The sequence below is a fragment of the Squalius cephalus genome, assembly GCF_949319135.1.
Source record: "Squalius cephalus genome assembly, chromosome: 9".
Classification (NCBI taxonomy): domain Eukaryota; kingdom Metazoa; phylum Chordata; class Actinopteri; order Cypriniformes; family Leuciscidae; genus Squalius; species Squalius cephalus.
Genome location: NC_137130.1, coordinates 9,894,231 through 9,915,207, shown reverse-complemented (window position 1 = coordinate 9,915,207; position 20,977 = coordinate 9,894,231). Strand labels below are relative to the sequence as shown.

The 20,977-nt window shown below is 35.2% G+C and overlaps 1 protein-coding gene across 10 annotated transcripts in view; it reads right to left on the bottom strand.

The window, feature by feature from the left end:
• ikzf2 (IKAROS family zinc finger 2) overlaps nucleotides 1–10,944 on the bottom strand; it is a 31,843-nt gene extending 20,899 nt beyond the window's left edge. The window contains exons 1-5 of one of the 10 annotated variants that reach the window (XM_079882043.1): nucleotides 10,754–10,942; nucleotides 10,586–10,666; nucleotides 9,158–9,210; nucleotides 6,183–6,231; nucleotides 887–991 (exon numbers count right to left, since the gene is read on the bottom strand). In XM_079882043.1, the coding sequence (XP_079738169.1) occupies nucleotides 887–991; nucleotides 6,183–6,216 (139 nt within the window). In that variant the 5' untranslated portion in view covers nucleotides 6,217–6,231; nucleotides 9,158–9,210; nucleotides 10,586–10,666; nucleotides 10,754–10,942. Of the gene's footprint in view, nucleotides 1–886; nucleotides 992–6,182; nucleotides 6,232–9,157; nucleotides 9,211–10,585; nucleotides 10,667–10,741 lie in introns of all 10 variants that reach the window. The other 9 variants (XM_079882039.1, XM_079882034.1, XM_079882036.1 and 6 more) reach the window with 9 other exon arrangements.
• Nucleotides 10,945–20,977: the final 10,033 nt, after the last annotated feature.

Below are 20,977 nucleotides of genomic sequence, written 5' to 3'. Positions count from 1 at the left end.
GTGCCCTTAAAATAGCTTATGAATAACATGCGCAACGTGCCACTGACTTCAGACTAGGTTTTTCCTGGTCAGTGGCGGAACTGTTTTCTAAACCTGCAAAATAGCACCAGGGAACGTTTGCGCCGGAACACACCTCCTCTTTGTGCTGAACCGCCCCCGGGAGCGCAAGTTAATTTCCTAATTTACCGACATGCGTCTGTGGAGGGAAAAGTCTGCTGTGCGCGGGTGCAAAATAGGAATGATACATGCGTCGGTGTACAAAGTCAATTGCGCTGGGTGCAAGATAGGGCCCAATATATTATTCTGTATATTTTCAAATATACCGTTAGATATTGATCATTCATATATAGGGGGAATATATCTTCTTTGCGTAAGGGTCTACTAACTATTGCAACTACAGGTCAACTAACTCTCATTATTTTGTAACTACATGTCAACTACCTTTTATTAGACTAGAGTATTAGTAGACTGTTAGGTTAGGGGTATGTAATAAGTTGAAATGTACTTGCAAAGTTACTTATAGCTAGTAGAATGTCTGTTGGAGAACCATTAAAATAAAGTGCAAGCAGATATTAAGCAGACAGTCTAATAATACTCTACTGACTGGAAATTGACATGTAGTTGCAAAGTTACTTACAGTCAGTCGAATATCTAAAGTGGACTTTCAGAACAAAGTTTTACCCATTATTTTTTAAAATGTCTCTTCTTCCATTCTAAGAATGAAATAAATGCAGGTTTGGAACAATATGAAGGTGAGTACATGATGATAGAAATTCCATTGTTGGCTGAATTATCCCTTTAAGCTGATCAATGCACCACATCTAAGAAAGTAAAATGGGAACAGGCATTGAGGGGAGTGGACTTGATAGAAGACAGGCCTACTTACCAGCAGGGGAATCAGGACTTTGGGAATGCTGGCCATTGGGTGTGCTGGTCGACAGGTCCACCAGCATTCTCGAGTTCTCCTTCCTGGGAGAGCAGTCGCCGTTACCTAGGAGACAGACAGAAACAAGTGCACTGAGGACATTGCCTTGCTCCAGGCAGCACAGCTATTGTGGCTAAATGCAGCTCCGAACTCAGATCTATACGAGCAGACAGTTCAAGGAACAACTCTCTTATAAAAGCCACGCTTTTTGATTATCACTCAAAGATAAAACAGAATCAAGGATAACTGCAACAAAAAGATTCATTTCTTACTGTCATTTCTATTCTAATATACTTTCACCCGTGCTCTACTATTTAATGCTTTGTACTGAATACTGTTCTTTAAACTTTTTTACTGCAATCTACTGTTTAAAACAGTTCAGGTCTGAGATGCTGAATGGTTAATACAGTGTTCTAGCCATGATAAACACACAGATAGAAACAGATATGAAGTAAAACATTTACTAAATACTGTTTATGACTCATAACATAATGTTATTTCTTACACAACAGGGACTATATTCTAGTCTAGAGCAAAGATGAACTTGCTTAATAAAATAATGTAGCCTTCTGTTTAAATCTCAAATCTACTTCCTAATGTAGCCTTCTTCTTAATACTCTTTATTTTCTATACTTAATCATACGGTTTTAAAGTCAAATATACTCCCTACAATGTAATAATGTTTTGTCAGGTATCCAAAAAATGTGTTCTAAATTAACTGATTAATTGAACTAAATGATTTAAAAAAAAATTATTATATGTTATGTATATTTACATTATATAATATTTACACACACACGCATACAGTATATATATATATATGTATTCAGTCAGAATATTATTTAACAATTAAAGAAATATTTATATAATAAAATGACTGAATTAATCTGACTGATTAGATTCCACAACAACTGCTTGTATTCACTTTGCACAGTACTGAACCCTACTGTTTAATACTCCAACAGATGTCCATCTAAAATGTACTATGATGCTCTATAATACTTGCTGATACCTTGGTAAAGGAGAGCAACATATCCCATGGTTTACAGGTACTGTACACACTGTTTTTAATACCACCCGTCTCTGTTACCAGAGCTGACATTTCTCTAGGGTCAATGACCATCTCAACACTTCAGTTTACAGAGACGGTGAGCCATCAACTCATTTGTGGAGGGGTTGTTAAGCTTTCAGCCACATCCTTAAGATTCAGATTGGATTTCCTCATCTCTCCGCGCACTGGCTTTGGGAAATAATATGGCTTCAACGTGTCCACTCTGGGGGAGCGATTCCTGCTCCCTGATCCCGTTACCCACTGACCCCTTCAGAGCCAAACACTCAATACAACGGCAACAACATTAGACAGCTCTTAATGCTTGCATTATGCATACACACAACCTCCAAGGGCAGTATTACGGCTTAGATCATTCCTTGAACTCCACGTTTATGACTGGAAAGTACCTTGGATGTCACCGTTAAGCTGGCTGTTATATCTCTATCCAATGTACTAAATCTAGTCCCTCCTTTAAACAGGTTTGTTAGGTAGCAGAGTGAGTCTGCCAAAGGGCTCTAAAACAGTATTCGTGGCATTTTTAATGATTCATTTGTCTGTGTTCTTCTTGTGAATCAACAGTTCCTTGTTCAATCCTTAAACTACTACTTTACTACAACAAACACCACCCTTCATGAACTATAAAGGTTTTAAAAAGATTTTAAACATTACATTTGTGATAAGTAAATGAATCAGTAAATGAGGGCCTTTGAGGTATATCAGGCGACAGATATCTGTGCTGTCAAGCTGGCAGACAGACACTGTCATTCTGACAGGGAGAGCAACTCGGGGAGACGAAGCCAATGACACAATCCCAAAGCCCGTCTCCGGTTACGGTGCCGGGGTTGAGGGAAATCTCAGGTAACCGGCAGTCCCTTGGCAACGGGAAATAAGCAGCCACTTCGATTTGAGTGACAGCCGAGGGGAGGATTTTCCATAACAGAGTGCTGTGTCTGATGGCCTCCCGGCATGAGAGAGGTTCTCAGGAAAAAAGATCTGTGAGAGCAAACTAAACTCTTGTACGGTAGCGGCTGAAAGAGTTCTCTTATCCCACATCTAAACAAAACCGCGATAAATATATCTAATGCCAAGCGCATACAACAAGACCGAAGCTTATCAACATGTGCACATTTAAAGACTCACAGGTTGACTTTAAAGTCAATTAGATGTTTCTCTTCCCCATCTATACACACACACACACACACACACACAGTTCAAAAGTTTAGGGTAAGATGTTTTAATGTTTTTGAAAGAAGTCTCTCATGTTCACCAATGTTGCATTTACTTGATCAAAAATACAGTAAAACCAGTAATATACAGTGAAATATTATTACAGTTTAAAATACCTGTTTTCTGTTTAATATATTGTAAAATGTAATTTATTCCTCAGATGACAAAGCTGAATTTTCAGCATCATTACTCCAGTCTTCAGTGTCACATGATCCTTCAGAAATCATTCTGATATGCTGATTTGCTGCTCAAGAAACATTATTATTTGCAATGTTGAAAATGGTTGAGGTGTGGAAACCATGATACATTTATTTCTGGATTCTAGAAAATTCAAAAGATCAGGATTTATATAGAAATGTATATAGTATTTACATACAGTATTATAAATAGTATAATAGATTGTTACACTATAAATGTCTTCACTGTCATTTTTGATCAATTTAGCACATCCTTGCTGAATAAAAGTATTAAATTAATTTAAAAAACATAATAAAATAAAACAAAATATCTTGCTGACCCTAAACTTTTGAATGGTGGCATATTATAAATTACGCTAAAATTCTTTCTATTCGTTTCCTTTATAGGTCTTTCTTCCCAACTATGCAGTCTTGCAGTGTGCACTTGGCTTTGTTATCATTTGAACAATCTCTGACGCACTTTAATATGTGGTTTTCTCAGTTTTAGAATGATTCCACGTTGTTTAATTTGTTCTATAAATCACATTGACATTCCCACACATATGATTGTTGATGGCCCTAGAGCTCTATTGTAATGACGGCCTACAGCATACGGTTCATATTAATAAGGCTACCATCTGCCCCCATGCAGTGATGCATGCTGAAAATCCGTAGGCCCTTTGGAGACTACTGGAGTGACTACAGGTCTGGCCTATGACAGTGCTGAGTCAGAATCAGATCCCAATTCACTCATTCGCTGAGACTGTGTATACAAATCAAACAGCAACCTACAGAATGGACTGTTCCATGCACTTTTTTGGTGGATCGATGAGGAAACTAATTGGGGGTGTTTTTAATAGTGGCCCACGGGTTAAAATCAACGTAAATAGCAACACCTATGACTTCTGTAATATGTTTTCAGAGCAAAATGGGATATTCAGTGAAGGAAAAAATGATTTTTATTCATGAGGTATTGATTGAATCATAAAAAGTGGATGTTAAATACTGAAAAAAGTTTATTTATTTTTCTGAAAAAAACATGAACCATTTGATAAATGATACATTGGCCAATCTGGATTTCATGTTGACTTTGAAATCACTGTGGTTACAAAAAAGGACTGTGTTCGTGTGCAAATATTTTCACTAAACTCAATGACTTATAGAACGTTGAAGTGATTTGGACAGCATGGTTGCCGTCGGCTGTATTACATTAGTGGGGGTGGAGCCTGAAGGCAGGTTCTGTGCCAAAGTGGCGATACTAGACAAGAAAAAGAAAAGTTTTTAACAGGATCGGTTCTCCCAGGAAAGAGAGTGATTGGTTGTGGCATGTCGTAGACGCTAAAGTTCGAGCATGGATCAGGTTTATCCTGTCCGTCCACACACCTCCAAACCATCCTTCCACATCAAACACAAAACACATTCCCACTCACGCTCCTCGCCACCTGCCAACGCTGAACTGCTCTTTAAAAGGACACACTGAAGGGGACGAGGTCTTATTAGCATATCAATAGCAGTTTACTGTACAAAAGGTTTAGCCTGTGATCTGAGATGGACAAACTTAAAACTGTCTTTTTAGGAAAGCAAGCTGTTTGACTATTCCTAGTTTTGAGGGAAACTATCAGCAAGTGGTTTTAAACCAGAAAAGAAAAAAAAAAAAGATGTGTAAATGATGTGAAAAACGCAAAATATTGCTGTGAAGACACATCTAAGCACAGCTTCAAGTCATTAACAACTTCATTCTCTTGAACTATAAAGAGTTACGTTTTCTGAAACGTGATAAAGCTATTCAAAAACCAGGTGTTGTTCGACGTTCATTCATGCTTTTAAAATGTAACGAGCCCTTTAAGAAAGGAAAAATGCCTTCAAGAGTCTATGGAACCAAGTTAAACTGTAAACTTTTCATTTTCCAAGACACCTGCAAGAATTTTTAGATGAGGGACGTTTTATCAGCATGTTCTATCTGAGGGAATCTGCCGGGGGAGTTAACGGGCTTGAAGGTACCACTGTGCACCTGGTACTGAAGCCCCGTCCAGATAACAAATCTCGAGGGGAGCCAAGAGTCGATGCTTTTCAACTGGATCTTGGGGGCAGCTAGTGTGCTTGACTACTGCACATATTCATAAAGCAGAACTGGCTTAACAGCTGCAGACAAACTCCCACTGTGCTCACGGAATTAGATAGCATATCTAACATAAATCAACAGATGTAAAAAATTCAAATAAAATAAAAAAGCAGCAAAATATTTTTGCAATGCAAAAAAAAAAGATGAAAAGTAATAGATACGCTTTTTTTCATCAGGTCTTCAATTTTATTTAAAGAAAGCATTCCCTGATAAACCCTTGTTCCAAATATGTGTCGCTCATTTTAAGACGTCAGGGGAAAAAAGACACTTATCAATGGGCTTAAGTCTAAACCTAATGAAGTGTGTGCCACATACACACGCAGCATGAGAGAAACAGAGAAGCAGGTGACATGATAAAAACATTGTGTTGACGGAACTGCTTGGCTATTTTAGGTCTGTATGTGTTCTGATTGATTACAGTAGAACTATTACTGTGCTATTATTTTCATATTAATATTTCATTGTCTCCAATTAGCTTTCGTCTAGTAGAACAGAGTTATACAGTTGCATACTTTAAATGCATTCAATAATTCACTATAAAGGTTAAAACACATTTTTGAATGAACCTGGCAGACATAAAAAAAAAGGCAATTTAACATGCTTTTATGTGCTAAATAAAGAATGCTCTTTTTTTTTTTTTTTGAAAGTGGCCATTGAGATGTATGCAAATACTTTACTTACTCGCAATATAGCCATTCGACGCCTCCATGTCCATATTCAGGGGGCAGAGCTGTGAAATGAAGAGGAGTTATAAATTAGATGTTGGATTTTGCATTATTCTATAATGAAACATTACTGGCACAGGTTTCTTTAAATATTTGCAGTATTTTTTTAGTCTTTCAAAATTATTAACCACGGAATTATATAATAATGTTCTGTTTTTCCTCCAAATTATGCAACACCACTAGACGTTCAATGTCGACAGTTCATTTGTAATAAATATTTCAATAAAAAAATCAGTACATCTGGCACATAAACGAGCTGCTGTGAAAAAAAGACACTAATGTACGATTTCTCAATGTTAAACTTTTCTATTACAGTTTTTAGCTCTTCTGAACTGAATGCAACTGTCTATAACACTGCCATGTATAATCTTAAAAATAAAACATGTTTTATTTAAACATTTAAATTGTCTTGTGAAGTATTAGGGAAGTAACATATAAAGTCAACTTCCTGGCTAGGCAGAAAAAAGGTACATGCAAAGTGTGAAAATTGACATGTTTTCACTGAGTTTCAGGTCCTTCTAAAACAAGTCTAAAATTAAATGTTTGGACAGAGCAAGTGAGCTGTAAAAATCAAAGATGCTTTTCTGATGAACAGCATATCGTCCATCAGATCATGTAAAGCTGGCCTCATTGCTGGATAGAAACACGTTTAGCCACGATATAACTGATTCTATAAGCTATACAGGTTTAATTAATTTAAACTAAAACAATAAATCTAAGGCTTATGTTAGTGCAATCAGATGAAATCATCACAAAATTTTACACAGAAAAACGAGCACAGCATCAATATGATTTTACTTGTTTAATATTCTAGAACGGACTGGGAGGAATGTAATTTTAACTTGTGATGACAGATAAAATGAGCAATTCTGTGACGTTTATGAAATACCACAAATAAGCTACTGTATGCTGTTTATGTTTTGCCGGACGGAAAGTACAAAAATGGCTCAATGTACACGTGTGAAAATATATTCTCTTCCCAAATGATCCTTATAGAACCTCACTTATGACAGATATTAAGGCATGTACAAGCACTGGGTCAGGTTTGGAAAGAGAAATGTGATATGTTTTCTTTTTCAACTTTAAAATGTTTAATTACTAGTTTTACGATTTATGAGTATTTCTAAACCCATTAAGTATCACGTAAACCAATTAAGCAGCTTAATAAATGCACACTCTTATGCTTTAATAAATCGCAGATGCTAAATGCACTAGAAAGAAAATAACTGTTTTATTAATAGAGTATGAAAATCATTTTTGATTTTATCTCTCTACTCTTCTGCTCTTCGTGCAATGCACGGTCCTTAAAACATTAATTAACTATAATGTGCACACATACAGTACATTAAACAATAATAAATCATAAAGTCAACTTTTAAGCCCTCATCAAATCAGGAACTACACAATATCATGAACCATCTTTCCTGAAATCCCATAAATTATGAGGAATACTCTGACATTACACAAGAGTGCACCTGGATACTATGACCCTGATCAAAGTTTCTGAAATAAACAAGACACAAATTACAGCTCCTTGATATGGAAATACAACCAAATTAGTACAAGAAATTACACCTCAAATTAAAAGCACTAAGCAATGATAGCGTGATGAAATGGCATGCAAAGCAATAGGAGTGAAGTTGGCCCTATGTATGGTGTATGGCGTTGCGCTTCTCCAGGGGCCCTAACATACACACCGATCACGGCACGCGTGTGCACAACCTTAACCATCCAGCACAACAACAAAACACAACCGTCCCCGATCAATACCTGAATATCAGTATACTACTTTCATCTAATTAAAACCCTTTGAGATGCAATGGATGTTACATGCATTATAGCGGTCAACGATGAATAAGGATGTCCGGGGGAAAAAAAAAAGAGAACTGTTAAAAATTGAATGCAAAACACATGTAACATGTTCTTAGAAATGTAATCATTGGGTTCATGTTTGGAGGGGGGTACCATTTAAACAGGAAAACAAAAATGTGGTGTGTGTGGTGTAACCCTCACGTAAAAAGTACTAAAATAGTTTTCAAGGACCTACACCATATCATCATCCTCATCATCATTGGGGGTTTTTAAACACATTTTCAAGTTAACATTTACAAATTATTTGTAAATTATTTTTGATTCATGAATATCAAAAAAGTGTTCTTAGGGTAACTCTATTTGACCTGAACAAAATATTTTAATAAAAAAGTCAGAATACATTCATGACAGTAATGAGGGTCTACAGGGGTCTCTGTTTTAAGGTTGTCACATGAAAACAAAATGGCTTCCTGCATGCTTATGGCAACCTGACTTAATTGTTTTTTAAAACATTAATAATATTACACATTTTTATTAATAATATCTCAAAATTGATTTTTAGATACTATAGTTTGTATCAAACTAATTGCACCAACGTTTTTAAGAACGTAAACCTTAATGATTTCTATACATATTTACAATCTTCGGACAGTTACAATGTCTTCTTTTTTCTTTCTTTTTTTTTTTTACTTTAAGCCCCACAATTATATATATATATATATATATATATATATATATACACATACATATATGTGTGTATGTATGTATGTATGTATGTGTGTATATATATATATATATATATATATATATATATATATATATATATATATATATATATATATATATATATACATACATACATACATACATACATACATACACATAGCTACTCAAGTTATTAGATCCGGACAAAAATTAGCGTCACCATATAATGATATTATACTGTATTTGGGCTATGTCACTTGAGGTATGTAGCAGAATGAATACATAATGTCAAAAAAAGTATATATAAATAGCCTACCAACATTATAATATAGAAAGAAGTCTTTCCGGACTTTAATTGAACTACAAGACTCTACGAAATGTTAACCATTAAAGATGATTGCATGAAACTTTTACCTTTTTGTTTGGTCTCCCCCCTGTGAAAACGCAAGTAAGTGTCCAAAGAAATCCTTGCGTAAAAAAAAAGAAAAAGAAACGCGTGAAATTATTTCCAATGACAGATCGAGTCTTTTCAGAGCCTACTGTGATGATGAAGTCCTCTGATGACTGTCATGTTCAACTGGAGTTCATATTGGTCACAAACAGGGGACGATCTTGCCCCAAATGAAAAAAAAAAAAAAAATGAAAAAAAGAAGAAGAAAAAAAATTAGGAAGCAAGCTGCTTCTTGGGTTTCTATCGTTTGGTGACTTCCTTCGCGCCGAACAAGCCCGTCAGCTTTTCCATTTCACACGCGTCTAAGCGCTTTCCCCCCGACTATTAGATTTCTTCCTCTGATCTGAAACTGCTTTGACATAGTGAAGTGAAACCTGTGCCTGTTCAACACCTGGGTCAATCGGTGTCAGGCTGGGGCGAATACTCAACTGGATCCACCGGTTCCAAGGGAATTAAGCCATAAATAAGGAAATGATGGGAACTGCCTACAACAGGCTTAGAGCCCAATAATTCCACCTGTCTGACAGTCCATCAAAGGTTGTGGGATGAGTGTGTGCGTGTTTTCTATATGCTTCATGTGCAGCTCAGTATTCATGTGACACATACGCTGACAGTAGGCTAATTCACATGCATTTAAATGCAGGCTCTTTGCAGACGCGTCATGATGCGCAATAAATACGGACATTTACAAACACGAGTCATAAATATTGATAAGAGTGCGAATTATGGGGGTGCAACATGACAAGGCTGGGGGAGGGGGTCTTAAAAGTATATTATTGTTTTCATACAAGTAGGCTATACGTTTAAAAGGCATTTTCAAACGTTTTGTTAACTAACGTTAGTTAGATTAAAAGAGTGCGCTAAATAACGCTTGCGAACTGCTTTTGCCTGAGGAGCTGTATTGCTAACAAAACATTCGTAGGCCTACTGGCGTAATTTATCACAAATATATCACAAAAATATCTAGTTGTGTTTAAAGCGTCTTTAAAATATAAAGTTTAAGATTAGTTATGCGCGCTAGGGGCGCCAAAACAATCTCACCCGATTGCACCCTGCAGACATTTTTGAAAAAAAAAAAAAAAGTTGATTTCTTCTAAATTCCTTTACCAATTTGCACACTGTTAGGGGCAAATAATTTCACAATCACAAAAAGTGACTAAGGCCATTGTACGAATTATATAAGAAGTGATAAACAATCAGAGTAACGTTATAGTTTTATGCGAGCAAACAGACACCTGTTGCTATGGTTACCTCAAATTATGTTCGCGAGCGATCCGTTAAGCACACTCGGACTAACTTGTAATATAACTTTAATAGTTAATGAAACGTTGTTCGAAAACGCTGACGAAAAGCAAGTACATTAACATATAACTAAACTTTGAGACCCACACCTTTTCCTTTGACCTGTTTTTAGGGGTAGGTGGGGTCAAACTCCCCCATAATTCGCACCCTGATCCAGACGCTTCCTGGACCTGTCAAAACACAGAACATACAGATGCATAAAGGCTATAAACAAAGAAAGGAAAACCTTAACATTCGAAACGGACATTTTAGCTTACCTTTAGCGATGCACGAAGTGACACACTTCCATCTCATCTGATATGGAGTTACAGACAGCGTCTTAAATACTGTGTATCCACTGCAGTGCGATACACACGCAGCAATAGTGATTCCCTTCCCCTGCTTCCTCCATCTTCAGCAACCGTCTGACTCAGAGAAACGGATCTATCAGTGGCGCTCGGTAATCGATTAGACTCGTTATCACTGCATTTAAAATGCGTTCGGCGTGATCTCCAGCAGGCTATATTTAGGTATCTATAAGAACACAGAGAGGAGAAACTTGAATTAAAGCTGCTATTCTAAACCCTGTGGCATGTTATAATACATTCACATCCTATATTTTAACTGATTCATATAATTATTACTATTATAAGCCTTTGTTACGAATATCTATTAATTATAATTCTAGTAATGACAGCTGTTGGGCTGCGGTCCTTACACATCCTCATGAATGGTAGCCTATCTTAGGCTAAAGGCTACAATTTTCGTTTTAAATATATATTTATATTTTCAATCACATTTATAATGTGGAGGAAGAAAGAGAGAATTAATCACTTATAATAGGCTAAATGATTTTATGTATTAAAAAAAGAAAGAAAAAGATTCAGGTTGGGCATCAGTCATATTTCTCTTGGACCCCCTCTACTGGTCGACGAGAGAAATACACCACTGACCTAGTTGGAATCCAGTCAGAACTGCGGAGAGCTGGTGGTGATGTCAGTGAAACAAAAGTCCTTTTTGCAAATGATGAGGAAATCGCAACCTGTTAATTAATATTATTACAGTAGGCCCTACTATATCAGATACAATGCAATGTTAATTCAAAACAATGTTATTTATAATAAAAAATAATAATAATTAAAAAAAAACTGCTAATAACTATTACAATCAGAGAAACCAGCCATTAATGATCTTGCCATTTCTTTATCATCCTTGGAGACTGAATAAGATGCCATTAGGTTCTGAATAAGAATAAGTGTTACTGAGATGTTACACTGAGATGAATGAGGAACTGAAGCAGGTCATGTTAGTCATGAAAGGTTGTGCATTTGCATTTTTTCATTGTTTCTTTTACAGTAAATTGACAATCCGGATATTGAAGTATATTACTGTAAGTGAGGTGCTTTAAGAGGGTTACATAAAAAAATATAAAAAAACAGGATAACAGCTTTTCAATTTCACTAAGCACTCTTTCCTTGACTATTAGATTGACAATGTGAACTGAAACCTGCCTGTTCAACACCTGGATAAATCTAAAAAGTTTACTTTAATAAAGGTTTAAAATAGTTTAAGAAATCCGTTTAATCTGGATTACATAGTCAAAATCCAAAACTAACTTGTAATTAGTTTATTTTAAGTTTTAAAACTCATTTTCAGACAACAGTTACTTTTTTATTGATTACATGATTACAAATTATTTACACAATGGCAAAACATATTTATAATTGATTGATACTCCCTAATTCTTCTTTGTCATAGGATATTGTTTAAATAAAAATAAAAAAAATAACTACATTCCTTCACCAACCCCAGTTTGGGAAGCCTTGTGTTTAATGCACTTCATGTTGTTGATAACAAAGAATAGAATATATTTTCTTTCTCTTTGTATTCTAAAAGTAGTTCGATTATACTACTAAAAACATGTAATGGATCACATTACTAACTACAATTTTTGTCATGTAACTTGGAATCAGTAATGGACTAATTTGTAAGTAATATTTAAAGGATTATATGTCACAGGTGGTTGCAAGAAGACAGAAGAAGGTTTCTTTTCAATACAAAGGTTTAATGATTAAAATACAGGACAGCAACACACTAACTACAACTGAGATCGGACAAAGACTGACTGAACAGACGGAACTTAAATACAAACACAGATGACAATTAACGGAACACAGGTGATACAGATGACGATGACACAGGTGATAAGGCTGAACTTATAATGACAGTAAAGATGACACGTGACGTGATGACGGGCAGACAAGTCCAAATGAAAACAAACTAAACCAAACACCACAGTGACAATATATATATATATATATATATATATATATATATATATATATATATATATATATATATATATATATACACACACACACACACACACACACACACACACAGTGTTGGGTAGTAGTCCATCACGGATTCCAGATTACATGACAAAAATTGTAGTTAGTAACGTGATCCATTACAAAACACGTTTAATCAATAATTTGAATCATTTATGTATAATTTATTTTTTTTATCTTTGTTTTTTTTTTATAAAAGTGATCAAATAAAACATAAACAAACTTGTGGAAAATAAACAAAAGTTGATTTTCTTTGAACAATTTAATAAGGTCACCGTTTGCATGTTCAACTGTGTTGTTTGAGGCCGCATTGTTTGTTTACTCTGCCATCAACTCTCTGATTTGTAGAAGTCTCCTCAGATAAAAATCAGTTGCTTTTGTTCAGAGGCTGCTGGTTAACTTTCCATGGTTTAAAGAGCACTGTTTGAAGTAGAGGGGAAACCGTTAGACGCCCCCTCCTCTGCCACCCTTTCCCCTATCTTTCTTTTATGTATTTCTTTTATTTATTTTTTACATTACTGTCTACTTTCCTCCCCTTTTTAAGGTTTCATCCATCCATGAATTACCTCACTCATTCTGTGATGGTTTCCACAGTCCTTACATGATCTTAATAAATGTAGTGCCAGTAAAAGGACATATTTAAGCCCAGTCCTAAACAAGGATTCTCAGGTGAGTGTCAGCATAATTTCATTTTAATAAACAGATTAGGCTATAACTGGACTCAAAATGTCTCAGTAGATGACTAAAATTAACTTTGACGGATTTGATTCATAGGCTCACCATGGTCATGATGGAGAGATTTTGACAAATTGTTTAGTTACACATCAACAACTCCATCAAAATTGTTGTCAGAAACAAGTTAACTTTGACTTGTAAAGTTAGACAATGGACGCTGAAGCCAGAAAACAAATGTCACCTAATAAAACATAAAAAGTAAAATAAATGAATAAATTAAGCTTGCAATATGAAAACAAGATTCAAACAGATTTGATGGATGACATGAAATACACTCAGTCAGTAGCAAGGGTACACACACTTTTGACAATAGAAAGCACATCTGCTTACTGAAGCATGAAGTTCATTGTACATCCTGTGCTGGTTTAATGTAACCAGGTTCATCTAATGAACTAAAGTGTTGTAAATGTTCTGCAGAACCTCAAATAATGTCTTATAATTACATGGGTTGAATTTCCACCTTTTCATCATATTCTGTATTTGTGAGATGCTAAGACACATTGCATGTTTTTACATTCATTTGGGTAGAATTGGGCTAAAAGGCTTCCATAAAGAAAATGTGCATGTTTTTGGTCCCAAAGTGTATGAAAAGTTTGTTATGAATAAAAATATTTTTTTATGGTAGGGTCTGGGTGCTCAAATGCTTTCAATAATTCACAATGCAGGTACCGGAAATTGTTTTTGATTTATTCACTGAAAACTGAGAATCATTAAGTGCAATGTCTGAAAATATATGTCATAATTTCACGGATTGTAATTTTCCACATAAATGTAGATCAAATGACTACAAAATTTATATTTTGTTCTTTCACTCCAATGGATTCATTTTTTTTTTTTTTTTTTTTGCAAATAGCAACAGCAGGCATTTAGGAAAATGCTGTTGCTTATTAGTGTTTTCACACACTCACGCACACACACACTTTCATGTTTTATGAGGACTTTCCATAGACATAATGTCTTTTATACTGTACAAATTGTATATTATATCCCCTAAACCTATACCCATCACAGAATACTTTCTGCATTTTTACATTTTCAAAAAAGCATCACTTTTAGTATGATTCATAAGCTGTTTCCTCATGGGGACTAAAAAATGCCCCCACAAGGACAATGGTTTCAGATATTGCCATCTTTGTGGGAACATTTTACGCTTTGTAGTTCATCTCACTTCTTTCAGTACTGTTACTCTTGAGCACCCTTTACTCAATTAAACTCAAGTTATACAACTATAACTTGTTATCAATAATGTCTCTGTCAATCAGGGTAAGAAGACAGGATACGTATTTTACAAAGAAAATATAGAGCCAAAATATGTCTGAATAGGGATGAACTATTTCACCAGAACAATCGTCTCCTATAAATTCAATATGATTCAAAATAATCTCACAGATGTATGATTCCTCTGTTCAGTGGTGCTCTACAGCAGAGTTATGGTGAGCGATTTCCATATGAATGTCTTCTGGGTTTTTTTTATACTCAGAATGATTATTTGGGTATGATTCCTTATGATTCTAAAAGCATTTAATTATTCTCCATTTGAAAAAAAATTGAGGAGGATACTACACCGGATCTAAGTCTGTAAATGAGAAAATCTGGCAAAGTGTGGATCATATGATTGAGTTTTGACAATCTTGGTTGCAAAAACGTGTCTTGGTTTCAGTCGAGAAGAGAAGCGAGTCTCATTACCTCTAAACCGAAACGAAGGAATTTGTTTCATCTTCATCTGGCATAGCTGGTGCACTCACGTATAACATGCAACACATATTCAAGCTTACAAAACCACTGATTAGAAAAACAGCCTAAACCACAGGCCTCATTTTCCTCATAATCTAAAAGAAAATGTTTATCTTTTTGCTCTCGTTTTTTTTTTTTTTTTTTTTGCATTAACCTCCCCCAGTTTCACCCCTTTGTACCCCAAAGTGCACACACACATAAAAAAAAGAAGACATACTGACATGCACGAACACATACAACAACAGTCAGCACACTCTTTCTAATGTTTTGCACAATATTTCTGATCTTTATATTTGATAGCTACTCTTTTGCCCCAGTTTCTTGTTCTGATGGACTCACGCACATCTATGTATACACAAGCACACATACTGTACACCTACACTACCCCTTAAATATTTTTTGTTTGTATTTCTATAATTAAAAAATAGATGTTTTATATTATTGAAAATGTCCCAAATTTAGCAAGCACACACACACATAATCAACATGTATTAATTCACCACAGATACGTGTGTCACCAGACTTATGCTCTCTACACACAGAAAGAGAACCAAAGCAACCTCAGATAGGCTCAAGTTTCAGACACCCACACTGAGATCACATATAAGGTTGTAAATCTGCATAGCCCTGCACTGAGGATGGATGGCCAGATATGTGAAAATGTTTGAGAGCATGTGAGAGTGTGCAGGGCTTTTGCACATTGGCTTCTCTCACAGCGACTGATGCACTTTAAAACAGGAAACATCTTCATACCCATCACTGGAAACAACCCAAGGTCTTTCACAGGAGAAAGCCATTTCCTGCTTTTGACTAAATGAGGCATCTTAAGCATCTGTTTCACATAGGATTTCACTGCCAAGTGGCAACATGTAAACAAAATGCCTACACTGTTTCTTATGTTGTACATTGATTAATAAATATACATTACCGTTCAAAAGTTTAGGGTCGGTACGGTTTTTTTTTTTTTTTTTTTAAAGAAGTCTCTTATGCTCACTAAGGCTGTGTTTATTTGTTCAAAAATACAAAATGCAGCTTATTCCTGTGAGGGCAAAGATGAATTTTCAGCAGTTATTACTCCAGTCTTCAGTTTGATGATACATGATCCTTCAGAAATCATTCTTATATGCCGTTTTGATGCTGAAAAACATTTCTTATTTGTTATCAATGTTAAAAACAGTTGTGCTGCTGATCATTATTCTTTAGGAGTGTTTCTCTTCAGAAGGGGCCTGGAAAACTCATAAAGATGGAAGAAAGAATGAATGAGAGCACAGAAAAATACTGAAAGACAACTAAAATCCTGCTGAAATCCTCAAGTCACTGGGATTTAGAGGATGAGTCATCATCCAATGGGACAGTGACCAACAATATACAATATATGTCTGTCCTGGAGTGGCTCAGTCAAAGCTCTCAATCCAATTTAGCATCTGTGGAATGACTTTAGTCAGCGACTGCCATTACTGCTTCTCATTCAAGCAGGTTCAAGGTTGTTAGAGGTTATACAATCCAGACATTTTTCTAATTGATTTTAAATTAAATATCTTGAGCCAAATACATCCATAGACCCTCTCATAGTACCTCTGGCGAGTTCTATTACTTTGGGTGAGTCCCTATTCCTGTGTTTCCTAAACATCAATTTCAAAAGAAGCCATTTCAAAAACAATTACCACAGATGTTTAGTTGAATTGTGTACAAGGCTTTTGACTGAGTGACTGCAGAACATTACGCTTTTTGGTTTTAAGCCTTTCCAGTGTGGTTTTTGCTGTATAAGGTCATTGCCCTGTTGGAACATAAATTGTACTTAAAGAGTCATATTCTGCATCCTAAATCATGAGTAGGTACATTTAAACTTGAATTTAATTTGCGATTGTTAAAAATGTACGCTCTACATAGAATGAATGTGTGTAGTATGAATGAGATTCGGATGTACTACATTCGCCATGTTCTTACTGTCACTTGACCCACCAGCATCAGTTGTATCGCTTCACTTCCATTCATAAATCCTCTCCCGTGGCCTCATGGGATAGTAAAGTGTCCATCGAATGCGCAATTCAGAATCTCGGAAGTAGTAGTATCATCCAGGGACTTTTCGCCTACTGTTTTTCTGAATACTATGTATTCGGACATACTACTCTTTTGGCGTAGTGTTTTTACATGCTATATAGGGAAGTATTCGATTTCGGATGCAGCAATAGTGTTCTTGTGGTTGGAAGCATTCTTTCCTCCAGCATATTTCTGTACTTGATTTCTCTAGTTCGCGAACAAATAATTTTTTTGAACTGGTTATTTTTAGTGAACTGGTTGAAACAATTCACCAAATCGGACTGAAACATCTAATTCAGTTCGCGGCTTGAGTCAGCACTGATCTACATGCAAGTTATTCAATCTAAACTCACATTCAGACGTGCCTGACAGTCATTCCTTCTCGAAATGAGCCAATATCCCTGAGTATATGATCCAATATGATGCCAAGTCATTCAGAACTCCAGTTAGTCCCACAATACATTGAACTGAGAAGAGTCTTATATAGTTGTGGTCAGAACTATTGGCACCCCTGGTGAATATGATTAAAAATAAATCTGAATTGTTTATCCTTTTGATGATTCGTTCAAAAAATGAACATGTTTGCCACAATTATTGGCACCCCTATAATGTTTTTATGAGTAAAATATCTCTGAAGTACTATACTCCCATTAATATATTTTTTTTTTTACTAGGAACATGAAATTGTCTAGCTATGACTTCTCACAGGAGTAAATATGAGGAAACACAAAGGCTAAATTCCCTTAATCATCCATCACAATTAAAGAATATTTCTGATGTGCAGCAAAAGATTGTTGAGCTTCACAAAATAGAATGTGACTGTAGGAAAATAGTTAAAGCATTGAAAATCTTGAGAATTTGAGGCAGCTATATATTTACACTGTGTCTAAAATATGTCTAAAATTCACATATTAACCACACCCCTTTTTTGTGTGATGTAAAACAATTAAACAAAGATAAATAATATAACCACATTTGCTTTTTAATGTAAAATTACAACATATGCAATGCCTCTGAAAACTAAAGAGACACATTTCAGAGAAAAATAAATATATCTAAATAAATAAAATAACCTAACTGTTTTAACAGGGGTGTGTAGACTCTATCCACTGTCATTTCCATTAGGACAAGGATATGTAGCTTTTGGTAGCTACTAGATGGCACTATTGGTCTTCCAGATCTTCCAGCTGAACAAAATTCAATATTCACACATCATGTTTAGCAATAAGCCTGTTTTCCAAACTCAATCTCCTCACATCTTAAAGATTTCATCAGATAAATAACTTAATTAATTGACCCTCTTTCTCCTCTTAAAACACGACTGAACCATAGACATTATGACAAAAAAAAATATTAACATTAATATTAAACTCATGCTTACACTCTCAATTTTACAAACCTTGCTCAATTTTACGTTAGATTAATGTTATATGTCATTTTGCCCGAGGCAGAGAACTATAGATCCAACACATGCTGATGAAGTAAACACTTTTCCCATCATCGTTTCACAAATTTAAAGCAAAATCCAGGTATCAAAAAGCACAAAAAATATAATTTTTATTTAATTTAGGGAGCAATAGGGATTGCACTGTAATTCACAGTGATATTTGCTCATGACTGCCATGTGTCCTGACATGCACATTCTCATAGCTGCCTTATTGATCTAGATGTATTTCCCAGCAGCCTCCTCCATCCCAAGATTCATATGCCTGTGATTGGAAAAGCTGAATGTATCTGAAAATTATATAATAAAACAAAACACCGAAAAGAATGCGCACGCGATTTCAACCGAGGCGAACTTCCCTCTCCCTCCCCCCACCCTGGCCTATTTAAGTGTGGGAAGAAGAAGACATAGTTGGTTTGAAACCCCCCAAATCATATCTCATATCATGGCTGGCATTATGCCAGAAGGCATGTAAGTGACAGAACAATCTGGATGGATTCTACAGTCAACAACTTGCAGACACAGATAACAGGCTGAACACAATGTGTGCAAAATGAAGCGAAAACATATTTACAGGATGTTACAAAATATCAAATACATGCAGCAGCCAATATTTTTGACTTTTAACTTATGCAAATGTAACTTCATTGATTGTAATGGTCAGGAGGACCAGGGTAATGACAGGGTTATTAATGTAAGTAACCGTTTTTTTGTTTGTTTGTTTGTTTTTTGGGCAGTGCTCTGTGCAAGCCATTAAAATGAGCAGTGTCAGGAAGAAGTATGAGTTTGGGGGCAGTATTTGAAAAAAATAAAATAAATAATACTTTTATTCAGCGAGGATACTCTAAATTGATCAAAAGAGACAGCAAAGAAATTCACATTTTTACAAAAGATTTCTATTTCAAATAAATGTTGTTCTTTTAAAATGTTCTATTCAACAAAGAATCCTAAAAAAATGTTTTTAGAAAAAATATTAAGCTGCACATTTTTCAACATTTCAACAGATTTCTGATGGATCATATGACACTGAAGATTTGATGGCTGTAGAAATTTCAGCTGTGTATATACAGTATATATATATATATATATATATATATATATATATATATATATATATATATATATATATATATATATATATATATATATATATATATATATATATATATATATATATATATATAAAGATGTAGATACTGTATATTCAGCTGGATATATATATATATATATACAAAATAAAAAATGCTGGGAAAAGACTTATGTGCAGTGAATAATTTTTAATTGGTTCATTTACATGAATTTGTCAAACAAAGTCTGTAATCCAACACTACACAAGCAAGAAAAGACCATTTAAGAGAGCTTGTTTGCCTATAAAATCAGTTCACTCTTCTGTAAAGACGTGCATGAAACACAATGCGACCAAAAACTATGTTGTAGCAGCGTTTTTTTTTTGGTTTTTTTTTGTTTTTTTGCAACATTCCATCACTACTCATTGGATAAAGCAGCTTTTAAAGGGAAAAGCTATACTATTTTGAAAACAGCATTAGCAGCATCACTATACTTCTTCCCACTGTTGCAAATGAGCCCAAAATGGTGTGAGCCGTTCTGAGCGTGGGTCTACTATTACAAGAGTTGATTGCATAAAAGGTGTCAAAATTATAAACCATTCTTTTCACTATTCTATTGAGAAAATGAAGTCAACCATTTGCCACAGCATGAGTCTAAAGTGGGTTACCTACACTTCTATTAGATCATACGTAGAAATCATGAGTTGACCCACAGGCACTGCACTGAGTCATTGGGACCACAAAAATGATTACCATCGCCTGCTGACTTTATCAACACCACATTTAGAGCAAAGCCCCTGAGACCTACACCAAGATCATTTCCTGCTCACTAAACAACATCAGGATGGATGGCACGAAATTAGACCAATAATTTAATGGCAATAAACAATGATCAACAGACAAAATATATACTAAGATTGCAATTAGGTTTGCATTTGATGTGACTAGTTGTTTCCCAATAGTGACGATATTTTACAATGTCGGTTCAAACCGTTCTCTTTGCATAACTGCTCCATGCCGTGCCGATCAGGGCCAGCCGGCATGGATATGGTTTCATTTTTCACTGCAGGGATGATAATGAAGCTCTTTGGAATGTAATACAAATGTGTCTGTCTTTGCCTTGGTAACACA